The 18,365-nt window shown below is 34.6% G+C and overlaps 1 protein-coding gene and 1 pseudogene across 2 annotated transcripts; one reads left to right on the top strand and one right to left on the bottom strand.

Annotated features, from left to right (window-relative positions):
- Window positions 1–449: 449 nt before the first annotated feature.
- Window positions 450–5,855, bottom strand: LOC113709102 (probable serine/threonine-protein kinase PBL7; annotated as a pseudogene).
- A 6,927-nt stretch (window positions 5,856–12,782) lies between these two features.
- LOC113707989 (elongator complex protein 6-like) lies at window positions 12,783–16,919 on the top strand. Of its 2 annotated transcripts, none has more exons than XM_027230411.2 (5): window positions 12,783–13,197; window positions 13,338–13,410; window positions 15,052–15,260; window positions 15,353–15,499; window positions 16,217–16,919. In XM_027230411.2, the coding sequence occupies exons 1-5, from the start codon at window positions 12,955–12,957 to the stop codon at window positions 16,337–16,339; spliced, it is 795 nt and encodes a 264-aa protein (XP_027086212.1). In that variant the 5' UTR covers window positions 12,783–12,954; the 3' UTR covers window positions 16,340–16,919. The 2 variants fall into 2 exon arrangements, with proteins under 2 accessions (XP_027086212.1, XP_027086213.1); XM_027230412.2 differs by having other exon boundaries at window positions 12,790–13,197; window positions 15,058–15,260.
- Window positions 16,920–18,365: the final 1,446 nt, after the last annotated feature.

The following is an 18,365-nucleotide window of genomic DNA, read 5'->3' as shown; positions in this document are numbered from 1 at the left end:
TGAAACATCAAATGTAGCAATCAGAATTTCCATAATTACAAACATTTGTTAATACACAGGATTCATCATCTAAATATGTACATGCATATATGTTCATATAAAAGAGAAAGTAAAGAAAACAAAACAAACAAAAACAAAGAGAAAATTAGAAAGAAACAACCATACCATGCATGTAGCTGTAGTTCAAATTACTCATCACATTTCAGAAGAAAAACAGTTCCTACAAATTGCTCGAGTTTCTTTACATATTTATACATAAGAATATCGCTAGAATAACTTTCTTGTTCCTCTATATGATGGCATAAAGGTTACCAAATCCAGCTACTCAAAGCCGTGGCAAAATACTTCTACACAAGCAGATAGTGGCACAGCGGACAGGGAAAGTAAAGTATCAAATTAAAGATACCTATAACTAATTAAACTTAAAAAGAGAGAAAGGAAAGGGGTTTCCTGGCAAGGCAACTATGGTGTGGTTCAAAAAATCCTGGTTCTTTTGCTTCCTTTCCAGGAAGAAATATAGTATACTGTAACAGCTTCATCAAACCTTTTGCATAAAGTGGCGAGAAAATCTGTTAAAGATGCATCACCATTCAGACGTACAAAAAGTGCCAGCTGCAGCTAACCATCCTTGGATTGATACTGGTGGAAGAGGGATCAGAATATTCAATTAGGTCGTCAACTTAGATTGTGCTCTCAACCGCTGCAATCATCTTGTTCTTGGTGTGGATGCGCCTGAGCGCTGCCTTTGGACTGGCTGAGTCTCAGGATCATATCTCTGAGAAGCAAGATAACTTAAGGCTGTGACTACATCTGCCATAAGAGGGCGCATGTTTGGCTGCTCCTGAACACACATTGCAGCAACAGCAAGAGCTTGATACAAGCCTCTTGATGGGTATTGACCTTGAAGCAATGGATCAGCCATCTGAGAGAACTTCCTTCGGTCTTTGAACAAGGGACGTGCCTGCACAGTTGAATCGGACAACATACAAAATCAACAAAAGATGCTCCTCCAGAGTTTATTCAACTTGTTTTTCTTGATGCCATTCCTATCAATCTTTGAGTACCATTTGACAGCCACATTACATTGGTGTTCAAATATGTTGAAATGACAAAACAAGCAGCAACTACATTGTTCAGACAAATGACCATTGTACAGAAAAAAATTGTATGAACAAAAAATCTGCGTTATGCCACCCAAACCATAATTGCAAGATTATTGAGATTTAGTCAAGTGATGTAGCTACTAAATCAAGTTGCCTATCCTTAATAAAGGTGTGCAGTTTTGCTTCCAAAGTCTTTCTGCTAGCAAGGTGTAACATAACCATCTACTTCAGTCCCTTTCAGTTGGAATCCATTAAGAGATCAGTATAAAGATATTTTTTTTAATGCTCGAGTTAGATTAGAAAGCATACAAGTTTAGTTATTCTCCAGAACACAGGAGTACTAGAATGAAGATGCAGACGCTTCCTTAGATTCAGGCCTTAGATTCAGGTACAATCTCAAAATACCAACAAAGATTCCTTACTAGAAGGTACTAAAGCATGATTTCCTATGATCCAGGTATCAGAACAGCAATTGATTTCCAGGAAAATATGATATAGCAGAAATCAGTAACAAACATCCAAAGTTTAATAGAACTGGACAGTCAAAACTATTTATAATGATTGGAACAATTGGTCATTACTTCAGCAGCGAATCTTCATGACCTTGAACAAGTTTACTTAGCAAAGCCCTCCCTTTTAGTTAGAAAGGCTATACGCTTCCCACAGTAAAATGCATGCTAAATTTTTAGAATCATATGCAGAGATAAACATGTGAAAAGTTCAAGCCGGTACTATACCAGTCATGGAACGGGCCAAAGTTCTAGCTAACAAATCAAAAGAATTAGTCAAGTGGCAGCTGAACTCCAGTTATTATATTGAAAGGTACAAGTAACTAAACAGCAAAAAATTGACCCCCTCCAAAAAAACCCCAATGGTAGGATAAACCTCTTACCCATGCAACAAGATTGTGCTCCCCAGCACCTCTTGAATTGTCAATTGCTTTTCTGCCTGTTATGATTTCCAGAAGAACAACTCCAAAACTGTAAACATCCGATTTCAGTGTAAGCTGTCCAGTCATTGCATACTCTGGTGCACAATATCCATAGGTTCCCATTACTCTAGTCGATACATGTGTCTTATCCCCAACTGGACCTAATTTGGCTAACCCAAAATCTGATAACTTGGGATAGTATCCTTCATCAAGCAGAATGTTTGAGCATTTTAAATCTCGATAGATAACAGGAGGGCTTGCTTTGTCATGCAAATACTCCAAGCCTTTTGCAGCACCGGCAGCTATTTTCATTCTTGTATTCCAGTCAAGTGGATCTTTATCAGGTGGAAGGTCTGAAAAACACAAGTCAATATATTCCTTTGTCATTAGATGTTACAAGAGGGATCTAGCAAGAGAGTTTCAGATCACATATTCATCGGGAAAAGTGGCAGTTCCATGTGCATCATTGCAGATACCCGAACATTAAGAACTTGGATTACTTCTCTTCGCTGACAGGTTGACCCAGCCCAAAAAAAAAAATCCTTAAAGAGTTATCCACAAAGAGATGATGTTAAATTTGAAGACGCTAATATAACTGTTATTTTAATTCTAGAAAAAAAAAAAGATAGAGCACTACAGTCATGTTTTTAGTGGCTCAAAGCCTTCCATGCGTGCAAATGAAGGTTGAGATCAACCAGACCAAGTGTCCGGGAAAACAGATTGGATTCATCAGATTTCAGATCTACAGGCATTGTCCACACCCCTAACTGAAGGTAGGATTCAATCTTAGGATGCAGTAACAAATTATAAACATTTCTAATTTAGAGGGTATTAATTGTGGAATCATCATCTTCTTCAACATATCAATAAGAAAATATGATATATCTTAAACTCTCTTCTCTTAAACTCTCTTCACAAATCCCTTGTACATTTGGATATCCAAAAGAAAATACAGGTCTATGATGCAACACAGCAGTGCCTGTAGCCAAGCATGAATCTATTTAGTAATTTGAACATTTGAGTCTAATACAACACATACCATGGAGATGGTCCTCCAGTGATCCTAATGGCATGTATTCATAAACCAAAAGTCTCTGATCCCCATCAGCACAGTACCCGATTAAGTTCACCAAGTTCGGGTGGTGAAGCAAGCTCAGCATTAGTACTTCAACAAGGAATTCCCTGTTTCCTTGCAAGCCATTGCGATCAAGTTGCTTTATAGCCACAACCTACTCAATGGACAAAGTTGTATTATCTCACGATATTTCATTAAAGTTCTGAATGAGGTACAAAGATACACGAGTACAAAATCTAACAATCGGAAAAGGCATAATGGTGGAAAAACATGCATGAACAAATATTTACCAACATACAACTGACAAATAAGATGCTAGATGTATAATATATAAAGATAAGCATATAGTTGGCTAGTTGACCTATTGTCACTGGCATCCAACAGATCTCAGATAAGTGTTGTATTGACGTATTTCTGTGAGTTTCAAAGGAGAAGTATAATCACATCATAACCTGAAGATTGGTTTCACACATCTGAAAGGTAATTCAGCAATACAATATCAAAACCTGGTAGTATTTTGCTCACTAACTGAGTGTTACTGATTGACTTGTTATCGAAATGAACCTAAACCCAACATTTCAGGTCTCAAAATGATGATAATTTATGTTTTCAACTTGTCTTTCTTTGCCAATTCTTGGGTTGTATAGGGTAAATGGGATAGGAAAAGACATATATGCTCATGCGTGCTGCTCAAATGCTTTTCACATATCTTGACAAGAAATGAAAAGATAACTGGCCTTCAAAGGAAGAAAAGAAACAAAACAGACACACAAGAATAGAATACACCTAAGAAAACAACTGTAGCTCGATAGTACTCATTAAGGTGAGGAATAATGAGACTAGAGCATCATTTCAAAGTTGTGTAATGTTTCAGACAGCAAAAGTTAAACAAACCTGATTAGTACCCTCTAATCGACCTTTGTACACTTTACCAAAGCCTCCTTCCCCTAACAGACAATCGGCCCTAAAATTCTTTGTAGCAGCTGCCAATTCACGAAATGTGAACGTATGTGCAGCAATATGTCCAGATCCTCCATCTTTAGAAGCTTCACTTTTGACACTGAATGAAGGATTTACCTTCAGCTTCTCTGAAATTAAAATGGACCAACAAATTTTTAGCTTCAAAATTATGTGATGCGAGCTTCTAACATGGTAGTTAAAGAGAAGTAACACTGCCGCAAAAAGATCAAATTTTGAAAAGACGAACAGAAATCGATGGAATGTGTGAAAGGTAGGAAGCTCAAACACCACTACTTGCACAAATATCATGTTAGACTTCTATGAGCCAACACTATCTTGCAACAGTTGCAGCAGTCATAGTCTTAGAATGAGTAAGCCATCTAAACTAAGATGAAAAATATGCCAAAAAATTCTTTCCACTAACAATATCCCAACATGCAAAACTATTACCAAAGCATTAGTTCCCAGCTGCATTCACCGACAACAGCGATCATGAATTGATACCACAATCGCCCAAAGCATTTAAAACAGGTGGACTCCAAAGAAAAAAGAGAACTAAAGTCAAAAAACCAATCAATCTCCATTATATTATATCACACTCTCTAACCTTATTGCCTACAACATATAGAACCACTACTATCCATCAGAAAACAAAGATAACTTGATGTCCCGCTGAAGACAACATGACAAAAGCTTAAGTGTCAAGACTTCAATGACTTTATAAAACAACAAAGGTTCATTTAACTGCTTTTTGAAGGAGTCATACAATGAAAAGAGTCCAAAATTTACAAAATAACATCAATAACATAAATCTGATCCAGAACACGAGGATTTCCAGATATGGAAATTAGCACTATCACTTGCATTACTTGGACTGCGCGAAGTTCCTTTAAAGAAAGGAAATGTGATAATATCAGACAAAACTGGAATGACATTTTATTACCAGGCCCCAGCTACTATCATCCTCGAAAGTGTAATTTAAACTAAAATGAACTTTCAAGCCAACTAATTCAAACACATACACAGATAGGGGAATGATTTTAAAACCCAATAAGAAAAAAAACAATCTTTTGAGGCAAAACCAGGAAATAGTGAAGAAGCCCATTTCGCAGTACACAACATAGCACTGTACAACTAATATTTTGGTTTATATTACACAGCAACGCCAATGATTATCAAAATCCAGTAGCAAGAAACAAATTCCAACCAAAAGTTACACAGATCAATTAAATGTCTCAGCATAAAGCAGCAATATAAACGCCATAAGACCCTTCGCGTCTATCCATACCGTAAACCCCACCGTGTCTCACCAAAAAAAAATGGAAAAAACCCTATGTTTCCCCAAAAAAATGGAAAAAAAAAGAATAATGTCTCCAAAAAATGGAAAATAGGGAGAAAAGTGCAAGAGGGGGTGACAATTAGGATAGCAAGATTGATTTTTTATGGTGAAAATAGTATATTAGGAATAAAGGGTGAATGCTTACTACATTTTCTTGGATAAGTATGTATTGATGATGGGATAAACATGCATTTCCTTGGATAAGTACCTATTGATGATGGGATCTGATCATCAGACTTGTGGGATTTCTGGGACTCAATTTTCTTCTTTGATTTTCCTGTGCAGAGGAAGCATCCCATGGCTTTCTCCTTAACCTATTTCTTCTTCCTATGTAATTCTCTTCTATTTTGCACCTTAAACTGATAGTAGTGACACTTTGAAAAGAAACAAAGGGAGGGGCCAACAAGGGGAGACCAAACACGATTTCGGACAGCTGAGAGAGAATGTAAGAAGAAGAAAGTAAAGAAGGTAAGAAGAGGAGCATAAAATAGTATAAATTTAGATTGAAAAAAAAAGGAAACTATACTAAAACAATGGGTAATTTCAAAAACTTTCCCTTAGATTCTTAACATTAACATCACTTAGCACCCTTGAGTTTAAAAAATTATTTGTCTCCCCTATTTTCCAACTTCCGTAACATTTCTTAAACCAACTCAAATTATATTATGATTAAAATACTATATATAAAGAAAAATAGTTGATTCTAAAGTTGGCCCTGTGATTACTTGTTGTAATAACAAATCCATTTAAAATTTCTTAACATTTGAAAACTTGAGGAATGTTTTCTTTAATGAAAAATTATAATTTTGGGGTTGAGAGTTTATTGAACAAATTTTATATATAATCTGGAGATAATTTTAAAATTGACAAATTATGAATAATTAAAAAAATATAAAAACTATTCGACATAGTGTAAAGATGAAGAAATTACTATTTTTCATCATCTAAATATTTCAAATAAGTTTTATAAGTAATTTTAAACATTTTTCCTTTTTCTAATTTTCAAGCTATTAAACATTCTAAACTATTTATTAAATTTGGTCAAAATATTTTACATAAAAATAAAGATTTTTCTCATTTGGTAATTTGAGGCCACACAATAAGCATCCATACTATATAAAGGGAAATAAGAGAGTTTGGTGTAAACATTTTATTGTCACTTTATACATATTTTTGACCCCTCAACCAAGATACAAAATATCCATACAATAAACCCCACCCTGTTTCCCCCAAAAAATTGGAAAAAAAATAAATGTCCCTTGAAAAATGAAAAATAGGGAGAAAAGTGGTGGAGAGGGTGACAATTAGGATAGCAAGATTGGTTTTTTATGCTGAATATGGCATATTAAGAATAAAGGGTGCATGTTTACTGCATTTCTTGGATAAGTAACTATTAATGATGGGATATGATCATCAAACTTGTGGGATTTCTGGGACTTAGTTTTCTTCTTTGATTTTCCTATCTAGAGGAAGCATCTATAGTTTTCTCCTTAATTTGTTTGTTTTTATTTTGTAATTATTTTCTCCTGTTTTGCACCTTCAACTATAGGCAGTGAAACTTTAAAAACAAACAAAGGAATGGGCCAATAAAAGGAGACTAAACATGATTTTGGGATAGTTGGGAAAGAATGTTAGAAGAGGAAAATAAAGAAGGTAAGAAAAGGAGTATAAAATATAAATTTAGAGACAAAAAAGGAAGCTATAGTAAAACAATGGGTAATTTGAGAAACCTCCCCTTAAGTTTCGAACAATATCACTTAGCACCCTTGAGTTAAAAAAATCATTTGCCTTTCCTATTTTCAAACTTTCGTAACATTCTTAACCCAACTCAAATTATATTATCATTAAAATACTATATTTAGAAAAGAGAAAAATATTTCATTCTAAAGTTACCCCTTTATTGTGATCACTTGTTGTAATAACAAATCAATTAAAAATTCTTTAACATTTGAAAACTTGATGAATGTTTTCCTTAACGAAAAATTATAATTTTGGGGTTGGGAGTTTCTTTAACAAATTTTATCTATAATTTGAAGATAAAATTTAAAAAAAATTATAAATAATTAACAAAATATGTAAAAATGAGTATTTAATCATATAGTTTGAATCTGGGTTGGGAATGTTACCAAAAAAATTTGAAAATAGGGGAGAAAAATGATATTTTAAAACTTGTTAAGGTAGAGGGAAGGCTCTTGTTGTTATGGTATATACTTTTTTTTTTTGTTCTTGTGGGCTGTTTTTGCATGAATTAGTTTCTATCTTTCTAAAGTATTAGACAACTCAAGTCTAATTATCAATGGATTTTCTTTATGTTTATTTTTTTTATTCTTGAATAGTGGAAAAAAAATTTTCGTTTATTATACTAATAATTGAAATTATCTGATAAAACCATCCTTATCTCGTCATCTTGACAATAAAAAAAACACAAAATTAGCTATTTATTTCTTCGTATTGAGTAAGTGGACATGGTATTTTCTCTTGATACTTTTTGGGTTTCTAATTTGAGGTTTTTTTTAAAAAAAAAATCTATGCGATATATACTTTTTTTTGTTCATGTGGCTGTTTTAGCAACAACGATCTTCTATCTTTCTAAAATATCAGACAACCCGACTCTAATTAATGATGGATTTTCTTTATGTCCATTTTTTGATACTTGAACAGTGGAAAAAAAATCTTCCATTTATTATACTCATAATTGAAATTATCTGATAAAACCATTCTTATGTCATAATCTTGACAACAACAAAAAAAAAAAATTAGCTATTTATTTCTTCATTGATTCTTTTGCTTGAGACTTATTGGGTTTCTTATTTTAGTTTTTTAAAAAATATATGCTAGTAATGGATAGGCATGCTTTTAGGGAGCCAAATTAAAAATCATTAATTTTGATTTTAAAATCTGTCTCTTTTCATCTCTCTCCTTCTCTCTTCTCCTCTCTTATGCTCTCCTCCTTTTCTTTCCCCCTTTCCTCCTTCCTCCTTTCTCTTTTTCTAGGGGGTGCAAACGAATCGAAATTAATTAAGTACCTTATGAGTTTGTTTAGTCAAAGTTCCAGTTCGAATTCGCATTGGCTAAGTTCGAGCTTGAGTTCAAACAGCTCGAATTATTTGAGGAATCAAGTTCGAGTTTAATATGCGAAATTTGAAAGCTCATCAAATTCAATCAAACTTCACGCACACACACATATTATTTTTTATTTATTAGCATGAAATGTCTTTTTTGACCCTTTGTAAAATTTTATAGAAAGATAAATTTATATTTATTAAACTTGATTAACCTCCAAACAAGCTCGATTGAGTTTGATTAGCACGAACTCAATTTCTATAAACTTGAGCTCGAGTAATGCAAAATAAAATTGAATTTAAATTCAAATTTCAAAAGTTCGAATTCGAACTTGAATTCAAATTTGAGCTCGATTACACCCCTACTCCCCCTCTCCCATCCTCTCTTGACTACGCGATTCAATAGGGGGTGAAGAAAGAGGAGGAAGAGAAGGAGGGAGGAGGGAAGGAGGAGAGGGTGAAAGGGAGAAGTGCCGGTGGATGTGGTGATAGGTTGAGGTATGGGGTAGAAGAAAAAGAAAGGAGAGAAGAAAAAAAAATTTTGGCAAAAAGTTCACTAACATATTCGATAACGCTTTATAAAACTCAGTTGCAAGGGACTACAACACTTGATAAATGCTTTATAAAATATTCAGGAAAAAGATCTATTTGAGAAAACCTTTAGGCGGCAAATTGGAGGCTTTGAACTGACTTTTGTCAAACCGTGTTTCAGATTTTGTTCTTGTGCTCGACCCATTATCTTTTGCTCATACATCCTAGTATTTCACTCCTACATCAATTGACCCCTATAACTTCCTCAACTTTCACCTTTTTAGTCTTTCCCTATAAACACACAAACCTATTCTTTCCCTATATATAAACACACACACCTTTTCTTTCTCAAAATTTTTGACCAAAATTGAGAGCTAGATTATTGTCTCCTGTGAATAATTCTGCCGCTAACTTTAGCATACTCGGAGAGAATGTGGGTGGTTTGTCATCCTCATTGCATGGCTAAGTGTAGTCTGCTGCCACTATACACATGCAAATTTTTTCTTATTTCTTGTACTCTTCTACCCCTTCTACCTGATACACGTATAATAGTGTGTCTGTGTCCTTTCATGTTGCATTATTGATTAGTTCAACTTGCAAATTCTGAAAGACACTAGAACTATAAAAAAAGTGTAAGTATTTGTTATCGTTTAATTTAATTAAGATACAAATAATCCATCTAAATAGAAAACATGTTCTTGTTTTTTCATGCATTAAACAGTAAGCAGCTACTATTTAAAAGCAACCACTGATAAGCTTTTTAAAATTTTTTGGTAAGCTTGAGTTTACATTTAACGTGTTGACGAGAAGAAACCCTAAACAGGGAGATTAATCAAATAATCAATTCATTACAAGCCCACGTTTGGACACCCATATAATTAAGATGCTCTGAGAAAAAGAAAATGAAGATTAATTAAACGTATTACATATGGAATGAACTTGGTTATCATCATTAACCAATACCTGAAGATTGGAAAATAACAGCAGCTGTTGACAAGATTATTTTGTTTTTAATTCAGCCCTTAATCTAATTATTTACATGCCGTTTTGTTTTAACTGCCCCGTTGAACCAATAATTTAATGCCGACCACATAATACAATATTAATCCATAACCTTTCCATCCACTTTATATTTAAGACGCAATCCACTCGAATTATTTATATATTTGAGACTTCATATATATCAAAAAATTGTCGACAGGACAAATGAAAACCAAGACATCAACAATGAACTCTAGTTTTTGTCGTTTTTTTTTTTTTTTTTAATTCTGAATCATTTAAACTGCATTAAGTCATGAGATCCATTATACATATGTCTTTAAAAGTATTTGATGGATGCATGCTCCACTGCCCCCACTCGATTTTCTTGTAATGGTGGGCTCTAATTTGATTGCTTAATTGATTAATAAATTCATTTTCCAGCAATGCACTAGTTTTTTTTTTTTAATTCCTACTAAAACTAGACCGTGGTCTCATCTAAACGTTTTGCACCATGCATAATTATCAGAACAACTTTTAAGATTATGCATAATACTCTTTATAGTATGAGGAAGAAATCTAGTTAGGTTAGGTTAGGTTAATGACCATCATAGGTGATTAAGAAAAGGCCAAGTCTAGACCTTATTAGAAGTTGAAAATGCAACCCTACTTATCCATCCCTGATTGCCATTTGTTTATTGGAATGTCTGCTAGCTTTTCCTTTTTCAAAAGGCAACAGCATGATGGTTAAATACAAAACTTCAAAGCAAATTGATCTGCTGCCCCTTGGATGACTGCGATTTTGTCAAGACCATAAAATCAATTTGGGTTAAAATCCCAGATCAATAAAAATCTTGACTTTTTAGTTATTTTTAACGTCAACCTTATTGGTCGAGCAACGGCTGTATTCACGTTGCATAGATAAATTCTGAACTTTTTTTTTCCCTTATATATTTTCAAAAAATTATTTCAAATAATCTCTTATCCAAACACACTTTTTTTTTTTTCAGTTCAGTACGTGATTTTTCCCTCTAAACACGCACCACACACACACACACACACACACAATATGTCATTTTTTAAACAGCTATATAGTGATGGATTGATGATGATTGAAGCTTTTCTTCTTAGCATACACTCATGGATAGAAACTGAACGTAACACACTAGTACTTAGTTGTTTACATGTATTGTTGGTAAGACAAAGGATATTGACAGTGCCAGCTGGTGCCATATGGCTGCCAAATTTTGTAGTAGTAATAATTGGTTTGAAGCAAAATTTTTTTGAATTTTTTGAGGGACGTAGGCCAGGTCAGGTGATAGGAGACTCCAGTCCTATAGTCTATTTTATTGGCTGTAGCCCCATATATATATATATTTTTTTATGTCTCCCCAATTAATACCTCTACTTATTGGGTATTTGTCTCAGAGAAGAAATTGCATGTTTGATTCGGCTAAGGTAATGGCAAAGATGGATGAGTTGGTGGGGGCTATAAATTGACACGTGGTGGTAGCGTTATAAACGATCATTGTACAATTAGGGTTTGTTTTCTTCTTCTTCTTTATGACAAAATACCTATCATCTGTTTTGACGTATGGGATGCTTCTAGCACTCGAATGATTTATCTGAAATATGGGCATGAACTTGTACTGCCTTGAGCCAGCATGACAAGCTAAATATGAGTATTAATTCGTAAAATAACCAAGTTTAGGAAGGTGGATAAAACCATATGGTTACTAAGATTAAACTTTCTTATACTGTCAGTTTATATATTAACGGGTCTAGATGCATACTATAATATATCACCTCAATTGAATTTAAATACCAAATTTTACATATTTAGCGTGCATCTTGACCCGCTAGCATATACAGTAACAGTACGTAAAAGATTTATCCTTGTTACTGCACAAAAGGCAGTGAAATAATTGTAAAGATTTGTCAAGTGCAAATGTGTTATTAGATGTAAAATGGGTACAAAAAAGAAGCTCTAAGGATTTTTAAAAGAAGTGGCAGGAGAGAAAATATAAATGGGTTATGAGTTGAGAAGTAGGCCGGGGCATGTTTGGCTTTAACTGGACCAATCCAAATGACCCTCCTCTTTGATAGCATCCGATCTCAGGTTCCAGCAGAAAGCCCAATTAAAATTTTCGGTCCAAAAGGATACTCATTTAGTTGGTGAAAATGTCCAAAGATTTGATAGGTGTAAATTTTTTAATTTTTTTTTAAGGGTGATAGGTGTAAATCTACAATAGAGTGCCACTTCCACTATCCTCCAATTGACCCTTAAAAAAAAAAAAGGAAAGAGTTTATCATAAAATTCGTGTTTGCTGAGTTTTCTATTGAAAAATAAAAGAAAACACTTGTCCCAAAAAAAATATAAAAAAGAGAAGGAAATATTTTTACCTAAATTTTTTTTTCACTACCTGCATACTAGTTAGTACCATAGAAAACAACTATTTTATTGTGTTTATTTCATTTCGTTGCTCTATTATTACTGTTAACTGTCCTATATACTTTATTTTCTTTCACAAGAAAAAAATAGTAAACAAATTGGCCTCAAGTATTTAACTTTCAAGGTACAGTCACAAAAAATGATTTGTCATCTTCCACTTGCTATTTTCTTGATAAAACTATAGCAAAATTAACAGGAATTTAAAAATAGATTTCTAAAAGCTTATTGGGCCTCCTGTTAATATGAGGTTGGACTTGGTGGCAGGCCCACTTATATCGTGAGCGGTCATGGAATCAAGAGATTGAAAACATTTTGTTGGCAGCCCCCTGATGTCAGGCCCACTTGCATTGGGAGTGGCCAGTTGGATTGATAACATTTTACACGTTTCCTCTGATCACGTGCAATTCACGTGAAACATAAGGAACATAGGCAAGCGGAAAAACGACTGCGGGAGCTGGAGAATCAGAGCAAGAGGAACTGAGGAAGAAGAAGAAGTTGAATTACAGACAGCTGAGTCGAAAGAATGATGAGCAGCAACTCAGCAAATAATCTGCTGGACGAAGCCCTAGGTTTCAATGACGAATGCGGCGGCGGAGGTGGCGGATTATTGCTGCTGATAGAGGACCGCGTGGAGACCAGTGGAGCTTTCATTCTCCACCACCTCATCAAACGTCGTCTTTCTTCCCCAAATCGCCCCAATGACGTTGTCGTTTTTCTCTCCTTCGCTCATCCTTTTTCCCACTACGATCGGATCCTCCGCAAAATGGTACTAACTACTGCAACTGCTTTCCCATTACTCTGTTGGAAAAGTTTCCTTCTTTTCCTTTTTTTCTTCTTGGTTGATGTAGTACTTGTTTTCAAATTCGAACAGGGAGGTTAAAAGGTTAAAATTTTGGTATGTTCCAGGGGTGCAACTTAGGTGTGCAAAAGGAGAATAAACGATTCGTGTATTATGACATGCTTAATCTTAATTATCCAGGTGCGAATAACAGTCCTATCATTTGAATTAACCTTTTCTTTCTAATTTTGGTTTATCTATTTTGCTTTTGACTTTTAGTATGGCTTTTCGTTTCGTAACAACTTTGCTTCGACTGATATGCTGACATTGCAAGGTTTTGAATTCTTTTTAATCGGTTCTTGGAAAAATGTATAGAAAGACCTGCACTTTCTGCCATTCGTACTTATTAATTTTACTAGTATAACATTGCAAAGGCTTTGAAGTTCAGGTATAAGTAGTACAGTGACTGATGCTAGGATGCCTGAATGTAGATTTTTATGTTAAGGAATTGGAAGCATGACAAACGAGGCGTTGATTTATGCATTTGTTTTGAACACGTAATGCAATGTCATAAAGGGTTGTCAGCAGATAGACTCCATATGCAAACCTACCTCAGTTTGACTCCTAAGAGGAGTGTCATTTTTTTCTAATGGGCCGAATTTTCTGAATTGTGAGTTTTGAAGTCAGTTTTAACATGGATCTAATCCAACTGTAAGATTTAAAATCAAGTGATGTTTAGTGTGTAACATTTTGTTGCATTCAGTGCACAGTATAGTTTTTTATAATTTTTCAAACCTGTTATTTAAAAACAAAATTTCATATGTCCTGCAACAGGTACAATTGAATATTTTGTTGAAGTCATTAGTATTGGAGAATGCCAATGATTCAATCTGTGTGCTATGGTTAATAACGTGATAATTGCTGATATATTTGTCAGGATTCAAGTTTTATTCTCGTGATAAACAAAACATGGTATGGTATTCAAAATAGTACAGCCATTCATTGGGGGAACATTTCCTTGCCATACTTTTCCATTCTCAAAACTCATTACTTTTTCTTTCCAGTCTGCTGTCATTCCTTCTTAGAGTCATTGTATTGTTGTGCTCCTCGCCTTGTTTTATTTAAGAAAGAGCATGTCCATGTTGGTGGCGCATTAGTTTAGTTGTAAACTCTCTTATACTCCTAGTGTGATTTAAGTTTAAAAATTTTTCCGACTTGCACTCTTAATTAAACTTGGAATTAAATTCGAGCGATGATGCATCTCTTACAAAATTGAGTACAGCCAATGCTGACAGAAAATGAAAATAAAATATTGTTGAGGGTACTTTGGGTATAAATGGATCTAAATGCCTTGGCCTGTTATGGAGATGTAATGCAACCGTGATATACTTAACCTCCTGGAAGAATGTAGTGTAATTGGTCTTTTTCATGGTAATTTAACTATCTTGGGTGATAGGTGAGAGTAGTTCAATTTCTGGTAGTTTTACTTGTTTTATAGGTTCAGCTAAGATTGCAAGATGTTCTGTTGTTACTTTTATGTGACCATTTAAACAAATTCAAAAAGAAAGGATGCTAAAACTAAATATTGATACTATGGATATTGATTAAAGATATCTTTCTTTATGCCCTTGTTTTTCTTTTTCTTATTGTGGTTTGTCAAAATCAGTAGCCACAAAAGGTGTTTGAAATACTGAGGGCCACTGTGATTCTTAGAACATATCTTTGCTTCCTTTGAGATCACTTGAGTACTAAATTTGGTACTTATAGTTTGTTTAGACTTTGTTTTTTCTTTATATCAATTGAATCACTGAAGTTTTCATTTTTGCTTTGATTGAGGATTAGTAACAGATGGAGAGAAAGGTGCGGAAGACTTGCTTCTTTCCGTTTATGGGAAAATTCAGAAAACAGTGGAACTGTGTTCATCACGTGAAGGCTACAAGAATAGTACTATTATGATTGATGATATCTCTCTTATGGAAGTAGCTCTTTGTGGCTCGTCAAATCTCGTGTTAGATTTTCTTCATTACTGCTACAGTTTAGCAACACAATTTGTAAGACTTCATTTGAAGTTTATTTTGGAATGTTGTGTGTAGGCACATATTGCTGCTATAAGCCAAATGTTATGCTTGAATTGTTTCCTCAGGATTGTCTGGTTATCATTCTTAATCACGAGGATGTTTATTCCACCGTGGACGTGCCTAGCCCACTTCTTCAAATGGAATACCTTGCAAATATAGTCATAAAAGCAGAACCTTTAGCAACTGGTTTGGCAACTGATGTTCATGGCCAGGTACGTTTTTTTAAAAACCTTTTCCTTGTGTCTTCAGTGTGATTCATCCCATTCATGTAACTGTTGTGTGTTAGCAGAAAACCTATGATTGCGTAACAACTTTTAAACTTGTTGCTTGTAAAGTGTTAGAAATTGACTCTGGAACATAATCAGGCCTGGAAAAAGTACATATTGAGTGCTAATCAGGCAACGGATAAGGATGGTTTTTTCCTCTCATTTTTCATTGCATTTGATAGGCATGTGTAAAACATGAAGTAGCAGCAGGTTCCCCACCCATCTTCATAATCTTGTGTAGGTGCATATAATTATTGAGGAGAAAAGTTAATGGTACGAGTCCAATGTAGTTCCTTCGACCAGCAAAGCATGCTCTCTTGAGATCAAGTTCTAAGCCTTATGACCTCTTTTGAATTATAAGCTATTGGAAGAGTTAAAATCAAATAACATTGTCCAATTTAGAAGTACTGTACCATGCCCCTTTTTTCCTCGTCCGTCTATAGTGCTTCATCTCAAACTGACGAATGGTTATAGTCTGAACTGGCTTTTACACTGGAAACTTTTGAACTGTTTATCTGTAGATGCTGCAGGGCCCTTCTGACGTGATTCTCTGTAATACATTCTTAGAGCTGGAAAAAAAATATGAGTAAATTTATTTCTTCAATTTGTTTTGTACTTCTTCTGAACTGGCTTGTGATTGATCATGTTGTGTTTTCCATCCAGTTAACTGTTCTCAACAAGGGAATTTGTCAAGGTTCTGGATGCTCAAAAAGCAAGATTCGCAACTTCCATTTCAGGGTGAAAGAAAATTGCGTTGAATATTTCTATCCTGGGAGTCGGACTTGAATACTAAATATCCTTGTGAAATGTAATTCATGAGTACAATTTTTTTTTTCGTGGGAAACTGGTGCAACTGGTACTCCCAGTCCTAAGGAAGCTAGCAAATTCATCAACATTACTCTTAATTGGCTGGTGGTTGTCATCATGCTGTATACCTTCAGAATTTAAAGGATGATGCAAAGATGGTCGTTTGCAATGCCTGTTTCTTCTTGTTAGCCATTTGCAAGCACGTCACGGGCTCCAATTTTGGAAGATCATGATTCCGGCTAGTTCTTGTTGGGCATCTTATTCAAGCAGTGATTTCTGACCAGGCCGGAACGGGAAATAACTTAAAATCTCTCATCCAGCAACAGGCGAGACAACCCTTTAAAATCCAATTGAAAAGGGGAGAAGTGGTTTCTTCAGTCGGACTAGTTCTTTGGAGTTTTTACAAATTGTATGATTTTAAGAAATCCCAAATTTAGCTTATTTTGGTCTTTATTATTGTGTTTGGATTGCATTTTCCATGATTTTTCATGGAAAAATTACTGTAGCGATTTGATATATGTGAGGGAAAAAGGTAATAGGAAAATGTGATTACGGAAAACGATGTAATTTTTCGACGAAAAATCGCAATCCAAACAAGGCTGATTTTCAAACACAATCCTTGTCATTACTCATGAGGATGGGGAGGATGGAGATATGAAAGTCATTCGATCTCAAAACAATGTAGAACTTACGCTAAGAGCAACAATCCCCCGGTGCATCTCATGGAATCCTTATGTGGAGTATATAATCTGGTTTTGGAAAATACATATTGTGTAACGCGATTATACACTTTTTATTATTAGTAAAATAAAATACTTTTTTTTCCAATTAATTTAGAATTATTGCATCTTAAATGAAGTACAAGAGATTTTTTGTCTCGAATTCTTCAGCACGAAATTTGAAGTTTCATAGTTCATCATCAGTTTTCTACAATCCTTATTAGAAGAAGAAGAAGAAAAAAAAAACAGGTAAAGGTCAAAGAAGTAAAGGAAGGTTGATTAACCAGCGTAGGGAAAAGAGTTTTTAAGTTAACAATTGAAACAATTAATAATAATTGGGGAGCGTGGCCTATAATTATGGAGATAGTTCTTTATTTAAGCACATGCCCATATGCTTCACGTGTTATTCTAGCACAGCTCCTAATTTTCCTCGTTCTCTAACTGTAATGCAAAACAACAGGAGCACCATTCAGTATTCACCATTCACCACTACGCCTTGACTTGAACAATATTCATCATTCAAGACAGCTATGTTGTGAATTAGCTCGCAGTCAAAATGGAGGAATCCAGGCACAGATATTATAGAAAATATAGATCGCAGTCGGTGTACTTATTTATCTTTAAGATCATTTTTATTTCCTGATTACCAAAAATTGTAGCATTTGATATTTGCTAGAGTGTGATATTTCACGTATCTTTTGTTAACTGTTTTAGCAAATTGTGCAGTTTCTTGCAGAACAATATGGTTCTTTGCATTGCGGCCATCAAGGTATGAATCTCTTCATCCTATGTTTCAATCCTTCTTGATGCAATATGTTTGTTTACAATCCTGGAGATTCTGAGATCTTCTGTTTGTGCTATATTGCTGCGCACGTTAATTTTTTGTGTATCATCTCATTCCCCCCCCCCCCCCCCCCTAATCTGTACATAATTCTTAACATGCATGGATCTTATATCGCGCTTAATTGTTTGTTTTCCAGCTTCCCAGAATCTATTATTCATCTGTAACCATATGATATGAGAATTACGGATAGGGATCAGAAGTATGAACAGCCAATATACATGCATGATTGGATCTTATTGTGTTGATCTCTATGGAGATGCAGATATACTTGCATCTATACACGTACGTGGTGCTGGCTTGTGCTATGTCAGTACGCCTGTTTCTATACAAATAAACACCTGCGTCTGTTAGAATTTAATCATCAAACGTTGCCATATTCAATGTTAATGAGAAGAATCTCAAAGGGAGAGGGTTAGAAAAAGAATTTTAGTTGCTAGGAAAT

Source organism: Coffea arabica, chromosome 9c (assembly GCF_036785885.1).
Source record: "Coffea arabica cultivar ET-39 chromosome 9c, Coffea Arabica ET-39 HiFi, whole genome shotgun sequence".
Taxonomy (NCBI): Eukaryota; Viridiplantae; Streptophyta; class Magnoliopsida; order Gentianales; family Rubiaceae; genus Coffea; species Coffea arabica.
Note: the sequence above shows the minus strand (reverse complement) of the source record. Positions and strands in the feature narration are given on the sequence as shown.